This window comes from Antedon mediterranea, chromosome 3 (assembly GCF_964355755.1).
Source record: "Antedon mediterranea chromosome 3, ecAntMedi1.1, whole genome shotgun sequence".
Classification (NCBI taxonomy): Eukaryota; Metazoa; Echinodermata; class Crinoidea; order Comatulida; family Antedonidae; genus Antedon; species Antedon mediterranea.
Window position 1 is genome coordinate 2,259,239 of NC_092672.1, and position 12,904 is coordinate 2,272,142.

General features: G+C 31.6%; 1 protein-coding gene across 1 annotated transcript in view; it reads right to left on the reverse strand.

Moving 5' to 3' along the window:
• The window catches only part of LOC140044470 (uncharacterized), a 28,061-nt gene extending 17,325 nt beyond the window's left edge, over nucleotides 1-10,736 (reverse strand). The window contains exons 1-4 of the mRNA XM_072088989.1: nucleotides 9,817-10,736; nucleotides 8,253-8,330; nucleotides 1,277-1,355; nucleotides 534-734 (exon numbers count right to left, since the gene is read on the reverse strand). Coding sequence (XP_071945090.1) covers nucleotides 534-734; nucleotides 1,277-1,355; nucleotides 8,253-8,330; nucleotides 9,817-10,028 — 570 coding nt within the window. The 5' untranslated portion in view covers nucleotides 10,029-10,736. The remainder of the gene's footprint in view (nucleotides 1-533; nucleotides 735-1,276; nucleotides 1,356-8,252; nucleotides 8,331-9,816) is intronic.
• Between the last annotated feature and the right edge of the window lie 2,168 nt (nucleotides 10,737-12,904).

Sequence of the window (12,904 nt, forward strand, 5' to 3'; positions counted from 1 at the left end):
TACAGAAAAAACAGGAGGAATAAACGATGGAAGTCTGTCATCAAAATAATGTAGAAAAGACTAGAGCTCTGTCTACACTATTAAACTAGTTTGACAAATGTACTGTATGATGTGGCCAAATATGGTAGTGATATGATGTCACCATGTCCATATATGAGCACATCACATTAATTTTGATGTGTAGACTTAATTCCTGTGCTTAGCTTAGAAAACTTGATGGTGGTGGTAGTAGTACATAGTGAAATGATTTTATTAATACAAGGCAATGTACTGTTCAAAAAAGTAAGAGGCTATAAGTCTAAACCATTTATATGGCTGAGACGAGTAGGGGGTTACCCCGGTGTATTAGTACATCACAGCCACTGATCACAATTGGGCCCTCTGGGAGACCAGTCTTTGACTGAAGAAGTTACCCAGTATAAATATATATTTCAATCAATCAATCAAACCCTCTATTCCATTTTACACTAAAAACAGGTTGTATCTGTGGTATAAAAATGTATTATGGTGTTTACAGCTCTGTTGCAACTTACACTGGGAACAGGTCCCGTTATGGTGTAGGTTTTACCCGACCCCGTCTGACCGTACGCAAATGTTGTGCACGCGTAGCCATCCAGAGCCATGTCCACCATTCTCTTGATGCCGCATTTATCCATGAACTCCTCCTGCGATACATCCGCGTCACAGACTGCGTTGAAGGTGAACTTCTTGGACTTTCCATTTATTTGGTCAATCTGATGGCAAAGATACAGAAATCAATTCAACAACTACAGTTAACTCTCCCAATACTGGACTCTCTGAAAACCAGAAACTCCCTAAGCCAGACTTTTCTTGAGGTCCAACATTGAGTCATTGTTACCATTAAAACCAGGCATATTAGGCAATTCCAAATTTAAAGCAATGCCACATGTGACACTGTATTTAGGAATGTGCCTATGATACTACACAAACTATGACATTTGACTGATACATCAGGCTTTGTAATCACACACAAGATTACTGTAAAAGGAATAACAATAACAAACCTTGAATGGTACAGTTACCTCTTTATATAGTAACAAATGTATCGATTAGTAATCAATAACAATCAATAGGTAAGGTGGTATAGTGTATCTAAAACCACATTAAGCACAATTGACCAATCTGCAATAAATGTACAGGTAGCTGTGACCACCTCATTTTGACTTTTAGGGAGACATGCAAATTAAAGGAAGGAAAATGGTATTCATTTTGGGATATTTTATTATAATAAGCTATTTATGAAGACAATACTTACAGTAATAGAGCTATGACCTGTAAATGTCACAAAATTGCCATCTTTCCGTTTCTTCTCCGTATCATTAAGCGGCCTAACTCTATAAGATAAAAATCAAAAACTTAGATTAAAACATTTTTGTGTGTAAATACTAAAACTAAAATAACTTTTCTAAAAATAATTAAAAACGAGTTTGTGTAAATTTTTTTTTTTTTTTTTTTTTTTTTTTTTTTTTTTTTTTAAATTTCGAAACAGTCTAGATTAATTTTTTCAATATGATTTTTTTTTTCATTTTTTACACAAATGAACCCGGTTTACCGGTGTACAGTACATTTTTTTCTTGTATTTGTTGATAGAAAACTCAACACTATGGTTCGTAGGGTTAAAACGTGAGACAGTAAACATTGTCATCTATACTCATGCCTTTTAACTCCAAAACAGAAACTTAAGCCAGCACAAACTGTTGCTTTAAGCAAAAGAACTTAGAAATAAACCGCAATAGTTTTGATGGAGGGCTTTACAAATTTCAATCAAATAAAGTATTGCCTTATTTGGTTGAATGCATTTGGTAAACATCCTAAGGGGATCGGATAATGATATTGCTTGTAGTTAAAATATTACACTAGATATAAACTGAGTTGATGTCGCAGGTCAAATATCTCTGCAGGGATGTTTAACAAGTTACACACCTCTGACAATGACAGTGTGAATCTTCTTATACCTGTGGCATGATTGTGATATGTCTTTGTTGACAACAGGAGCAATAAGACTACTGTGATGTCATGGGTGCTGAGAGGCAGACTAATCAGGGGAGCAGTAATGCGTTCAGGGAATTACAACCTGCTGTGAGGAGTCTAGACCACTTTTGTGGTTAAAACTAAATTGAACATATTCATGCAGTTGTGGTATAATTATAGGAAATCATAACATTCAGTCATTAAAATTATTCATTATAAAGACATTTTAAAGATGTGTAAGATGTAATTGCTGTGATTAGTCTCTTAATTAAGTCAATTGGGAATAATTATTATTGTTACATAATCAAGAGATTACATAGAAATAGGAATCTTTTGTTTTGAGACTCTGCACATGTAAGGAATAGCTCTATATTCTAATATTGATAACCATTTTAAACAATGGATTTTGAATAGTCACATAAGAAGCAGAATATGTTCTATTTATCAACCACTCCCATGGGTCTAGTTTCAAATATGACAAGGTACTGTATCCAATTTAAAGAGTTTCATATTGTTTCTTTCTTTGTAAACAAAAATACCAAAGCTATTAAATAGAGTCGGATTTGTTCTGTACCTCCTGCAAAACAATTAACAGCACTAAACAAAAATCATTCATTGTGCAAAGAGCAAGTTGATGTCTCTTTTGTATATTGTTTAATCATTAAAAAAGCTGACAAACATGATTTAAATCCTCAGATTTGTTTGTCCCACCTACTGTATCTCCTGCCTCTATCTTTATACCTGTATAAACCTTAAATTATAATTTATTTAATTATTTTAAAAGCTTATAAATATTAACAGAATAAAAGTGGCACACTATCACATATAAAGTAGCCCTTTGTTTAAATATTATAACAAGCTAAAAATATGCATCACCATCTTAACCCAATGTACAGTAGTCTGGCAGGGCAATAAATCGTTCACTTTTTCAAACATTTTATTTTTTTGGGCTGCAGAAGAATTCAAATGTCAGAATCAGTTCAGACGAACAAAACTATCTTTGTTAAAATATTAAAATAATATTGAATGTGTGATTATAATAATGCAAGCTATTTCAACCTGAACAATACAGGTTACAATAGAAGACCAGAGCCAGAAAAAAAAATCCACTTTCACATTATTTTTTTAGCCCCATAACTGAAAATTGATACCAGAGTGTTGTTATGAAGCTTGCGGTTACTAAGCAACCAGCGAAACATTGTCAGGTGGCTGGTATTTTTGACCCCTAGTTCTTCTTGTTTGCAACAGTGGAGTGTTTAATAAGGTTTGTTGATTTTAAACTTGACTTCTTTTCATCAGGTTAATCTAAAAGTAACCGATACAAAATACATTCTATTCCAAAGGGGTATGTTACTTTTTTGATCGGAAGTTACTCTATTGAATGAAGCAACTGATTCAAACTATAATAATTCTGAGACAATTTGTGCTCTAAAGGCTTTTCAAACCACACAGGGGATTGGAATTACAGTACAGTATACCAGGGCCATAGCACTGCACCACTTTATTGTAATTCTGATTGCTACGGCACTGTTTTTTTTTTTGCCACAACACCATCATATGGTACAACAACAACAAAAAAGATTGATATTACAGTAATGTACAGATGAGATAGGGGGGAGATTTAGGAATTTTAAATGAAGGAGAGAGCTAAAATTTAATAAATTAATAGTCTGTCAAAAAATAGATATCAAACAGCAGTTCATAATTTCATTTTTGCTGCCAAAGAGATGCAGGGAACATCAAAGAATTTTGTTTAGCTTACAGTGCTGATCAATCTGAATGTAAAGCTCTGTCTACACTATAAAACTAGTTTGACAAAAAAGTGTGATGTGCTGATATGGTGGTGATATGCTCAAATATGGTAGTGATATGACATCATCATGTCCATATGGACACATCATATTTTTTTGTTCACATAAAGTTGATAGTGTGGACAGAGCTTTAAAGTATTTCCTTCTTTGAAATTAAAATATGACAGGTTTGATAACATTGATAGGTTTGACAAAAAATGAAATGAAAAAATCTAAATCAACAATGTATTTCACAAATGAATATTTCTACCATTATTAATACAATGTCAAAAGTTCATATTGAATTCAATGTGCAATATATTTTTAGCACCTTAAACAAAATAATATAACAGGAGTCTGAATTACGTGTTCAATTAATGAGAAAAAGCGACAAAATACCTCAGCTGCAAGACGCCTTTAATCACATCGCTTTCACAGAATTTGTAAAAATCAATAATTTTCAATAAAAAAGTGTGATGAAAAAATTATGTATTTTTTTCCTTTGTCACGTCTGGTCTAAATCTGTGTTCACATTGGTCTAAATCTATGTTCACACTGGTCAAAAGCTGTGTTCACACTGGTCTAAAGTGTGTTTATACTGGTAAAAAAATGTGTTCACACTAGTCAGAAGCTATGTTCACACTGGTCTAAAGCTGTGTTTACACTGGTCCAAAGTTATGTTTACACCGGTCTAAAGCTGTGTTCACATGGATTCGGTACAGGTACATCTAAGTCACTCTAATTTATCCTACTGTACCAATAAAAGACATAACAAACTTAGTGAAAAAATTACTTGCGTTGTGGTACATTGTGTCGCATCCTAGTGGGAACCAAGCTTTATATAATCGTGGTTAGACCGTTGCTTAGAAACTATATTTTTCAAAATTTCCTTGAATTTTTTTATATTAAAGTCAAACATGAAGAAGGTAATGAAATAGGATGATTTCAATGTAGTGTATTGGCAGGTGCTATACAATGATGTAAAGTGAAATTGATTTTCTCATTTCATTAAATGTACAAGGTAATTTAATCTATTTCAAATAAAAAAATTATTTGTATCAAGGCATACTTTTCTGTATAAACTCAACAAGCTATATAAAATACATGGTTTGATATTTTGTCTACTTAATTAATTAATATTATTAATATTGTTATTACACTTTTTTTGTGGTAAAGAAGGGGATTAAAATTGACAGTAAAAATCTTGTTAATATAATCATCATGTACCTGTAATTGATATGAATATACTGTGTATATATTTTTTCTATTTTGACAATAAATTAAAACTTTGTTGATTTTAGAAATTTTTCACTCACCATCTTTTTAAAATTCAATAAAAAGAATAACTATCAAAAGGTACTGAAAAATTAGAAACCTTTCTTTTTGTGAATAGTTTTATTTTTATTTTAGTAACTAAAGTGGTGTTGCAATTAGTAATAGTAAGAAAATTATGTTAAAATGTTTTTTCTTGTTGGTTGAAAAAGAAGAAATTACCGTAGAATCTGACAGAATCTTTATCCAAATATTTTTTTACAAAATTTTCCTTTTTTTTCCTATGCTAATCAGAATGTAGAAAAGTTTAGGGACAGGTCAAAAATATAAAGGGCGGGTAAGACTGAGAGACATAATATTAAAACAGGTTACTTCCAGGTGCCAAGAGTGGAAGAAATTAAAATGATTTAAACTCTGTCTACACTAACAAACTAGATTGACAAAGTGTGAAGTGCCCAAATACGGTTGTAGTGATATGATTAAATATGGTAGTGATATGAAATCATAATGTACATATGCTCATTACAACTTTTTTTGTCACATGTTTTTGATAGTGTGGACAGAGCTTTAGAATGGGTAGGAGTACAAAATCTTAATGTCCTGTCCACATCTGGCCAGCACAATTTCATCCTTGGTAATTAATTATATAAATTTGCTTGAACATAATTAATCAATGTTTACTGTACATAAAATTATGTTACAGTATTAACATTTCAAAATGCCAGACACACTGCAATACGCATTTGATATTCTCTGTTATCATTGTTAATTTGTTAACACAGGTAATTTAAAAGCGACCACGTAAACAGGAAGGAGCAAGCTATGGAACAGGTGCTTTGAAAGGCAACATGCCTTGATAAACACTATTGTTGCTATCACCAAGCCACCTGTAAATCACTGCATAAATGAAGAACACTGATGATCATCATTATCAGTCGTTATTATTTAATTTTTGCAGGATAAATTATTTAATTATATGGCAGACGTGGATATTGTTGAGTTCATTTTATGACCAGTGTATTCATTGATTTTTTTTATCTATTTATTATTTTTTTATTTCATACTGTACGCATCCACAATCAAGCACAAACTCGTAAATGAAAATCAATGAAATAGTACTGTATCATTTAAGGCTTAGTGGAGTTGAAAGAGTTGTGAGTTACAACCCTGGCATTAAGTCATGATTGAACCCTGAACCTTGTGATTGGAAGGCAAGCATGTTAACCACCAAGATACAGCTCCACTACACTGTACTGAGGAAGAGTGTAGTGTATCACTCACCACAGTGATGAGCCACTGTGTCCAGTGTACAGTACAGTTAGTAAATAATATCAATTTATTTTCTCCATTGTTATCTAATGTTTGGTTCTCATGGCAAACGCAACACATGGATGTAACGCAACGTGATGCGACCAATCACAAGCAGTTGCGTCTCTAGTACGAACCAGGCTTTAAAAAAATAATTTCAAAGGGCATGTGATTTTTTATAGGCTATTTTGCTTATTCTTTTCATCATACAGATACAGATCTTATATTGTCATACAAACCAAAGTAGTACAGTCACTTTATACTGATATCGTTTTTCTTTTTAAGATATTCAATTCTAATATAATTAATACTGACAATTTATTTAAAGATGTATTGTCCCTTAAAACACAAAAAAATGAAGGTCAGAATATTCTAAATTTAAATTGGCCACATCAAAGTAATAAAGTTATTCACTTTAAGTCAAAAATTCGAGCCAAAAACAACAAGTTTACATAATTAACAGATAAATTAATTTGATTAAATGTCGTCTGGAAAATTGTCGCGATCGAAAGTAAACAAAGATTTCAAATCATGAGTATGCATTATGCATGATGCTAATTAGGATTGTTTACAACTCGTCACGGTTGAGAAGGTGTTCAAGCCAAACAAGCGTGTTGCATTATGAGATATGTTTTGATCGAAAACTTTGACTGGTCCGGAAGTCAAAGTTATTTTTTGAACAAAAAAACGTCTGTATTTCAGTAAAATAAATTTTTTTTCGACTAATTTTTTGTGAAAGTTAATAACTATTATGATACTTCTAAATGACTCACTTTTTTTCAAAATCTTTTTTTTTAAATTTTTTTGGAATTAGTCAAAGGGACAATACATTTAAAATCATATTAATATTTCTGTTAGTTCTTTTAAAACCAAATTACTAAAATTATCTCAATATTTATTTTTTAAATAATTTTGATATTGAAAATGTGTGTAGTTGGTCGCTTTCTTGTAGATGCTTTAATTGTAGAACGAATTTATTTATTTAATTTTTTCTTTTTTTTTCTGTGCTCTGTTCTGGGTTGACCAACTAGTATAGGTATTTAGCACCTGTTTGGTCTTTCTGTGCCTCCTTTTATAATTGTTTAGTCTTCTTTGTAATGGCAGAAATTGAATAAATACAAACAATTACAAAAAGTATGAAATTTGTCTTTTTGTTGCGAAGAAGAATACAACACATGAAAAAAAACGAAAAAACATCATCAAAGCTGTTTGCTTGTGGGTACTCCAGATTGTGTTACTATTCAAAGAATAGAAATAGGTCAGAAATATGACAAATTAATCAATAGGGCCAATGGATGGTCTTAATACCAATAACAGCATTATTAAGTTAACAGCATTATTTAAGTTAACCACAAAAAAGCATTTCTATGGTTCATAACTATTTGCACACATGCATGGATGCGATTAATACATTACTTATTAATAATATATTTATATAGTTTCATATCATTCAGTTCAATCGTTAAATGGAAAATGCAAATATTGACTTAAACATCATTACGATATACAGTATATCTGATATGCAGGGGACTAACCGGTGGTGGACTTATCTTATTGTTTAAAAGAACTATGAGTTGATTGATTTAGTTCAAAGTGCAGCACCTCGGGCCATGCGGAATGACAACACAAACATAACGATTTTTCATACACTTTCATTAATGTGCTATTTACAGTTAATACCTTTTTTAGGAAGTTAAGTTTTACATAATACGAGCTCTATAGAATATGATATGTTTTGAATGCAAACTTAAAATGTACTTTAATATTACGTACTGTATCCAGGGAGGTATGTATCTCAGTAGGCCTACTACGTACTGTATCCAGGGAGGTATGTACAGTATCTCAGTAGGCCTACTGTCCGATTATTCAAATTACAAATTTAAACTGTACCTTGCAACTACTCTTACATTAGCTCCATCTTCAACATCCGCATCATCTAGTTGCGAAGTTGCAGAATTTAACGTACTCCTTGAATGAAAGAAAAAAAATTGAAAAAAGATTTATTCAAATGATTAATTTTGTATAATACTAATAGAGAAAAAAATAAAATATAGAGAAATAAATATAGAGAAAAAATGTGTGTGGGGGGGGGGGGGTTGAGGGATAGTATAGGTATCACACTGATATAATTATATTACTTTTACTGTAATAAGTTTTACAAAATTGTGTATTATTAAAATATTATAGGGTAAGAAGTATGTTTCCTATACAGAATACAGTTACTGTACATAACATACAAAATGAATACATTTTATATTTGTCAGGGTTTGAAATTTAATTTTTAATCCCTAGTCAACCTAGATGTAAATTCAAAACTAACAAAATGAGCAACCCAATATAGCACTGTTTTGGTAAATTAATAATTCACAGAATTTCGCAAATAAAATACCTTTGCTAGACTAAATCGTAAACTATATTAAAAAAAAGATTAAAACAAACACAATATACTGTAGCTTTGAAATTTTTAACTAGCAATTATGACAAATCAACTTAACAAATTGCTAGTTTGCTTGTGTGAATTTAAAGACCTGTATTTGATCATTGAGAAAACTACAGTATGTACATTCTCCATGATCGGGTACACAGGATAATTAATAACAATAAAATACAATAGTCAATAAATCAATTCAGTACATGTTGCTATATTTACTTGGCTTCTATAAGTAGACTCACTTGGCCATCGATTTCTTGCAATTGTTTAACTAGGTAGAGTTTATTAATAACATCTGGGTTTGTTTTCAAAGCCTACAATACTTTATTCCTATTAATAAGCGTTAAAATAAATTCATGCTCTGAAATTGAAAATGTTCATTATTTTTATTTAAAGAACATTAATTCTTTCCTATATGAATTAAGTCAAGCATTATTAGCTTTTCAAAATATATTAATGAATATATTTGTAAAATATTTTAAAACAGATTTTGTTGCTTTATTTTGTTAAAATTTCATTCAAAACACACTTGCAAATGTCACATTTTTTAAACAAAAATGTGCTTGCATACTGCGCCAACTACTGAAAAATTAAAGTATAAACAGCAAATTTAGTTAAAATCAGTTTTCGTATGAATCTGCTTGGAAACTGAGATAGTCTTCAAGAGCTATCCAAGTTGTGGATATCTCGTATTGTAAAATACAGTATAAATTGATTATTGTAGTGTTAGGACGTCTATTGGGAAAATAAGAATATGGATTTTGAAGAGTGGCCGGTGGTTTCCACTTTTGAGAGGTCAAGTCTTGACATCAACTACACTATTAAGTATTATTAATGATGTGTGATAAAGCTCTGTCCTGAATAATTGTTAGGATTTCAGCTACAGCCAGACCTGGAGATGACCATTAAATAAATCTTATAAACAAAAGGTCAAGACACAAGAAGAAGTAGAATACAAGACTACATTTCATTTGTTAATTAGAAACTTTACCGTTTAAAAAAGGCATATTCTACACAACCTACCGGATTGAACTGTCTATTGAAATCCCTGATAAAGTTGAACTTGTTGTTCTGTGAATTTTTTTCTCATTGTTTTCTTGTCTGCTTGAGCTTGTACTATTCATTAATGCTTCCGTTCCAAATAATTCATCATCTTTTGGCGATGAGTCTCCAAAAGTAGAGTCATCTAAACTCAAATCCAATCCTCTGTATTTATCAGGAAAGTCTTTTAACATTTTGTCTCTAAAATGTGTTCAATCAAACAAGTTGTATGAACTTCTTTCTTACCGATCAATTATATCCTTCAAACTATATATTTACATAATGGAGCAGCAAAAAAAATAAACCTCTATTTATTTGTAACAAATAGTACTTTTTAGTTGTTCTGTACTTCTACTGTACTACCTGGCTGTGTAAAGTTTGCTGTACTTTGTACCGTAATTGTAGGCCCTTTATGCAATCAAGTCAAGATAGAATGCAATAAACACACACACAGTTTTTAGCTAGCTGTCGCGTCCTGTTGCTAACGAATGCATACTTTCTTTCGTCAATCGTCCCCTTGAAGCGATGCTGGAGATCTTCTTCTAATCCTCCGACATTGTTGAATGTAACAAAAGCAATTTAGAACAAGTGACAAAGACTTGACTTGTTATCAAGTAACAATAGTGTTAGCGACCTACCCCTAACATTAACAATTGTACGTCATCAATCAAGGTGATTCCATCCCCTTTCAAGTGTTCCTAACAACCCAGCAGCAGCAGAAGGCAAATCCCGAGGAGGCTTGCGGGCGGTGAACTTGAATAGTTTAAAAAAGAAATACTCATGCTGTCCTTGGATCTTGTAATAGTCTCGTCTAGGCCTATGAGGTTTTATAGAATATGTCTTTCAAAAGAACATTTATACTAATAATGTTCCTGTTATTAAAACTACCACGAACTTGTATGTCCATTTTCAAGCGAATTCCGTGTGTGCTGATTGAAGTCCACACACGAACTGTGATCTTCGTTTTCAATTTACAATGGTTTGTTCCATTGTATTAAAAGATGATGTTGTTTTTCATTCACCGTAAACTCAAATATTATACATTATTTTTCAATATATTTTAAAGATTGTGTATTCTAATGAGATGCATACGTGTTTACTAACTAAAAAATACATATTACTTTGTACAATAATAGTACATTTAAAATATGGGCGTGAAAAAACAATCCCTACAACTAAATAGACGTTTCCAAACTAATTGCGTTAAAAATAATTTCGGGGAAATATGCAGTGCAAAAAATGTGGTGGTCAGCGATGGGAGTTGTAATGTCAATGGAGTTCAAGTGTGTGTCTGGGTGTCCCATACCCAAAATAATTTAGTATACTGTATCTATCTAGCCTACACTAGATATTCAAAACGTAGGCCTACTTGTTGTTGCACACATTCTCAACAAACGAAGAGAGACACGTATAACAATTATTGAGGCGGCGTTCAAACGAATGGAAATTATGACATTTGTACGCGCGCGTATACTTTTTGTCCCTTTGCGCGTGGTTTCAGTAATTAACTTATTTAAAAAAAACTTGTTAGTACTGTAGAAGGCCTGCTGTATAATGAAATAAGAATAAACTGAAAATTAATGAATAATTCTTAAACTAGCTAACTAGCGTTGCATTACTTACTTTGAATCGATTGAGTGTGTAGAAGTCCCGGATGAACGTCTTATATCATTTTGTACTTCTGCTTTCTGTATTGTTTTTATCTCCTTTACTAATGGCATCGCCACCATAATTTATAATAAACAGTATTGTAAAATAACTGTGCATCGATAAATTACCTTGTAATGAAGGGAATCTATTTGTGTCAATGGACCACACCGATGACAGAAGTCACTCCAGTCAGCGTTTTAATTTCGCTTCAGTTTTATTATTTAGAGTCTCCGCGGCGATTCATTGATACTCAATATTCATTTATGCTAAATCCAAAAATAAAAAGTTAGAATATTTTTTGACAACATTTCCAAAATCGTTAAAGGTTGCGCGTATCGTCTGCTAGTACCTTGTAAACTGACGTTTTAATTTTTTTTTTTATGAACATCGGAACAAACAAGCGAATTAATCCAACAGACAAAATGTGTTCATGTGTTTACTCTAATAACAGTTCTTATAAATGAAATAAATCCGATGTGAACGGACTGTTAGAGTTTCATCGATTCCACTTCTTGAATAATCCAGTGCAGATGAAGTCGTTACAAAAATAAACACTCGTCGTAATACACTACATCACTAATGACGATTACAACACCTTAGGCAATCACATATAGGAACCTATATGAGCTTTGCTCGATTCAACTAACAGGATTTTATTTTTAACTGAATCAACATTTTCTAATCAAAAACAAACAGTTCTTAATATTGCTACATTTCACTGTAACTAGGCTGTCATTAGACCGCACAGACCACCCACTGTGTTTATTGGTTAAATTCAATATATATCTGCGCTCATAAATATAAATACGAAAATATTTCTTTTGTTGTAAAAAGTAATTTAGAGAGTAATTTACATAAGATCCACCTGTAGACCTACAGCAAATCATTCTCATTTGTGACAAAGATGTACTCAAAAGAAACTGTTAAAAATAGAGGGCGCTATACATAATTACTATTTCTTCAGAAATATCAGTGAGTAGAGAGATTTTGACTTTGTGTTTTGAAATCTTTGATTAAATGCATGAAATAATAAAGCTACGGCGTGGATAATCTTTTGATTCATTCATTTTAATCTCTTTGTTTTGTTGCGGTATAGAGATCTTTTTAGTTTGAGTTTTTAATATTACTATTTTTAAATTTTGGTACAATATTTTTTTTTTTTTTTCAGTTACTGTACTACTTAAACCTTGTTTGTATTTCTTTTCTTTTTAACTCATTGTATATTGCATAAGTGACGTACGACTACGATAACGATCGATTCGGCGGTTGACTAGTTTATTTTGTATCTGTTTTTATTAATTTGTATCTGTTGAATGTCTGTATATAACGCACCGTAGTTGTAAAGGTGTAGTTTCAATAAAATTATTTATTTATAATTATTTATCTCACCGAAAGCTGGCGCTATGCTTGGCGATAAAAA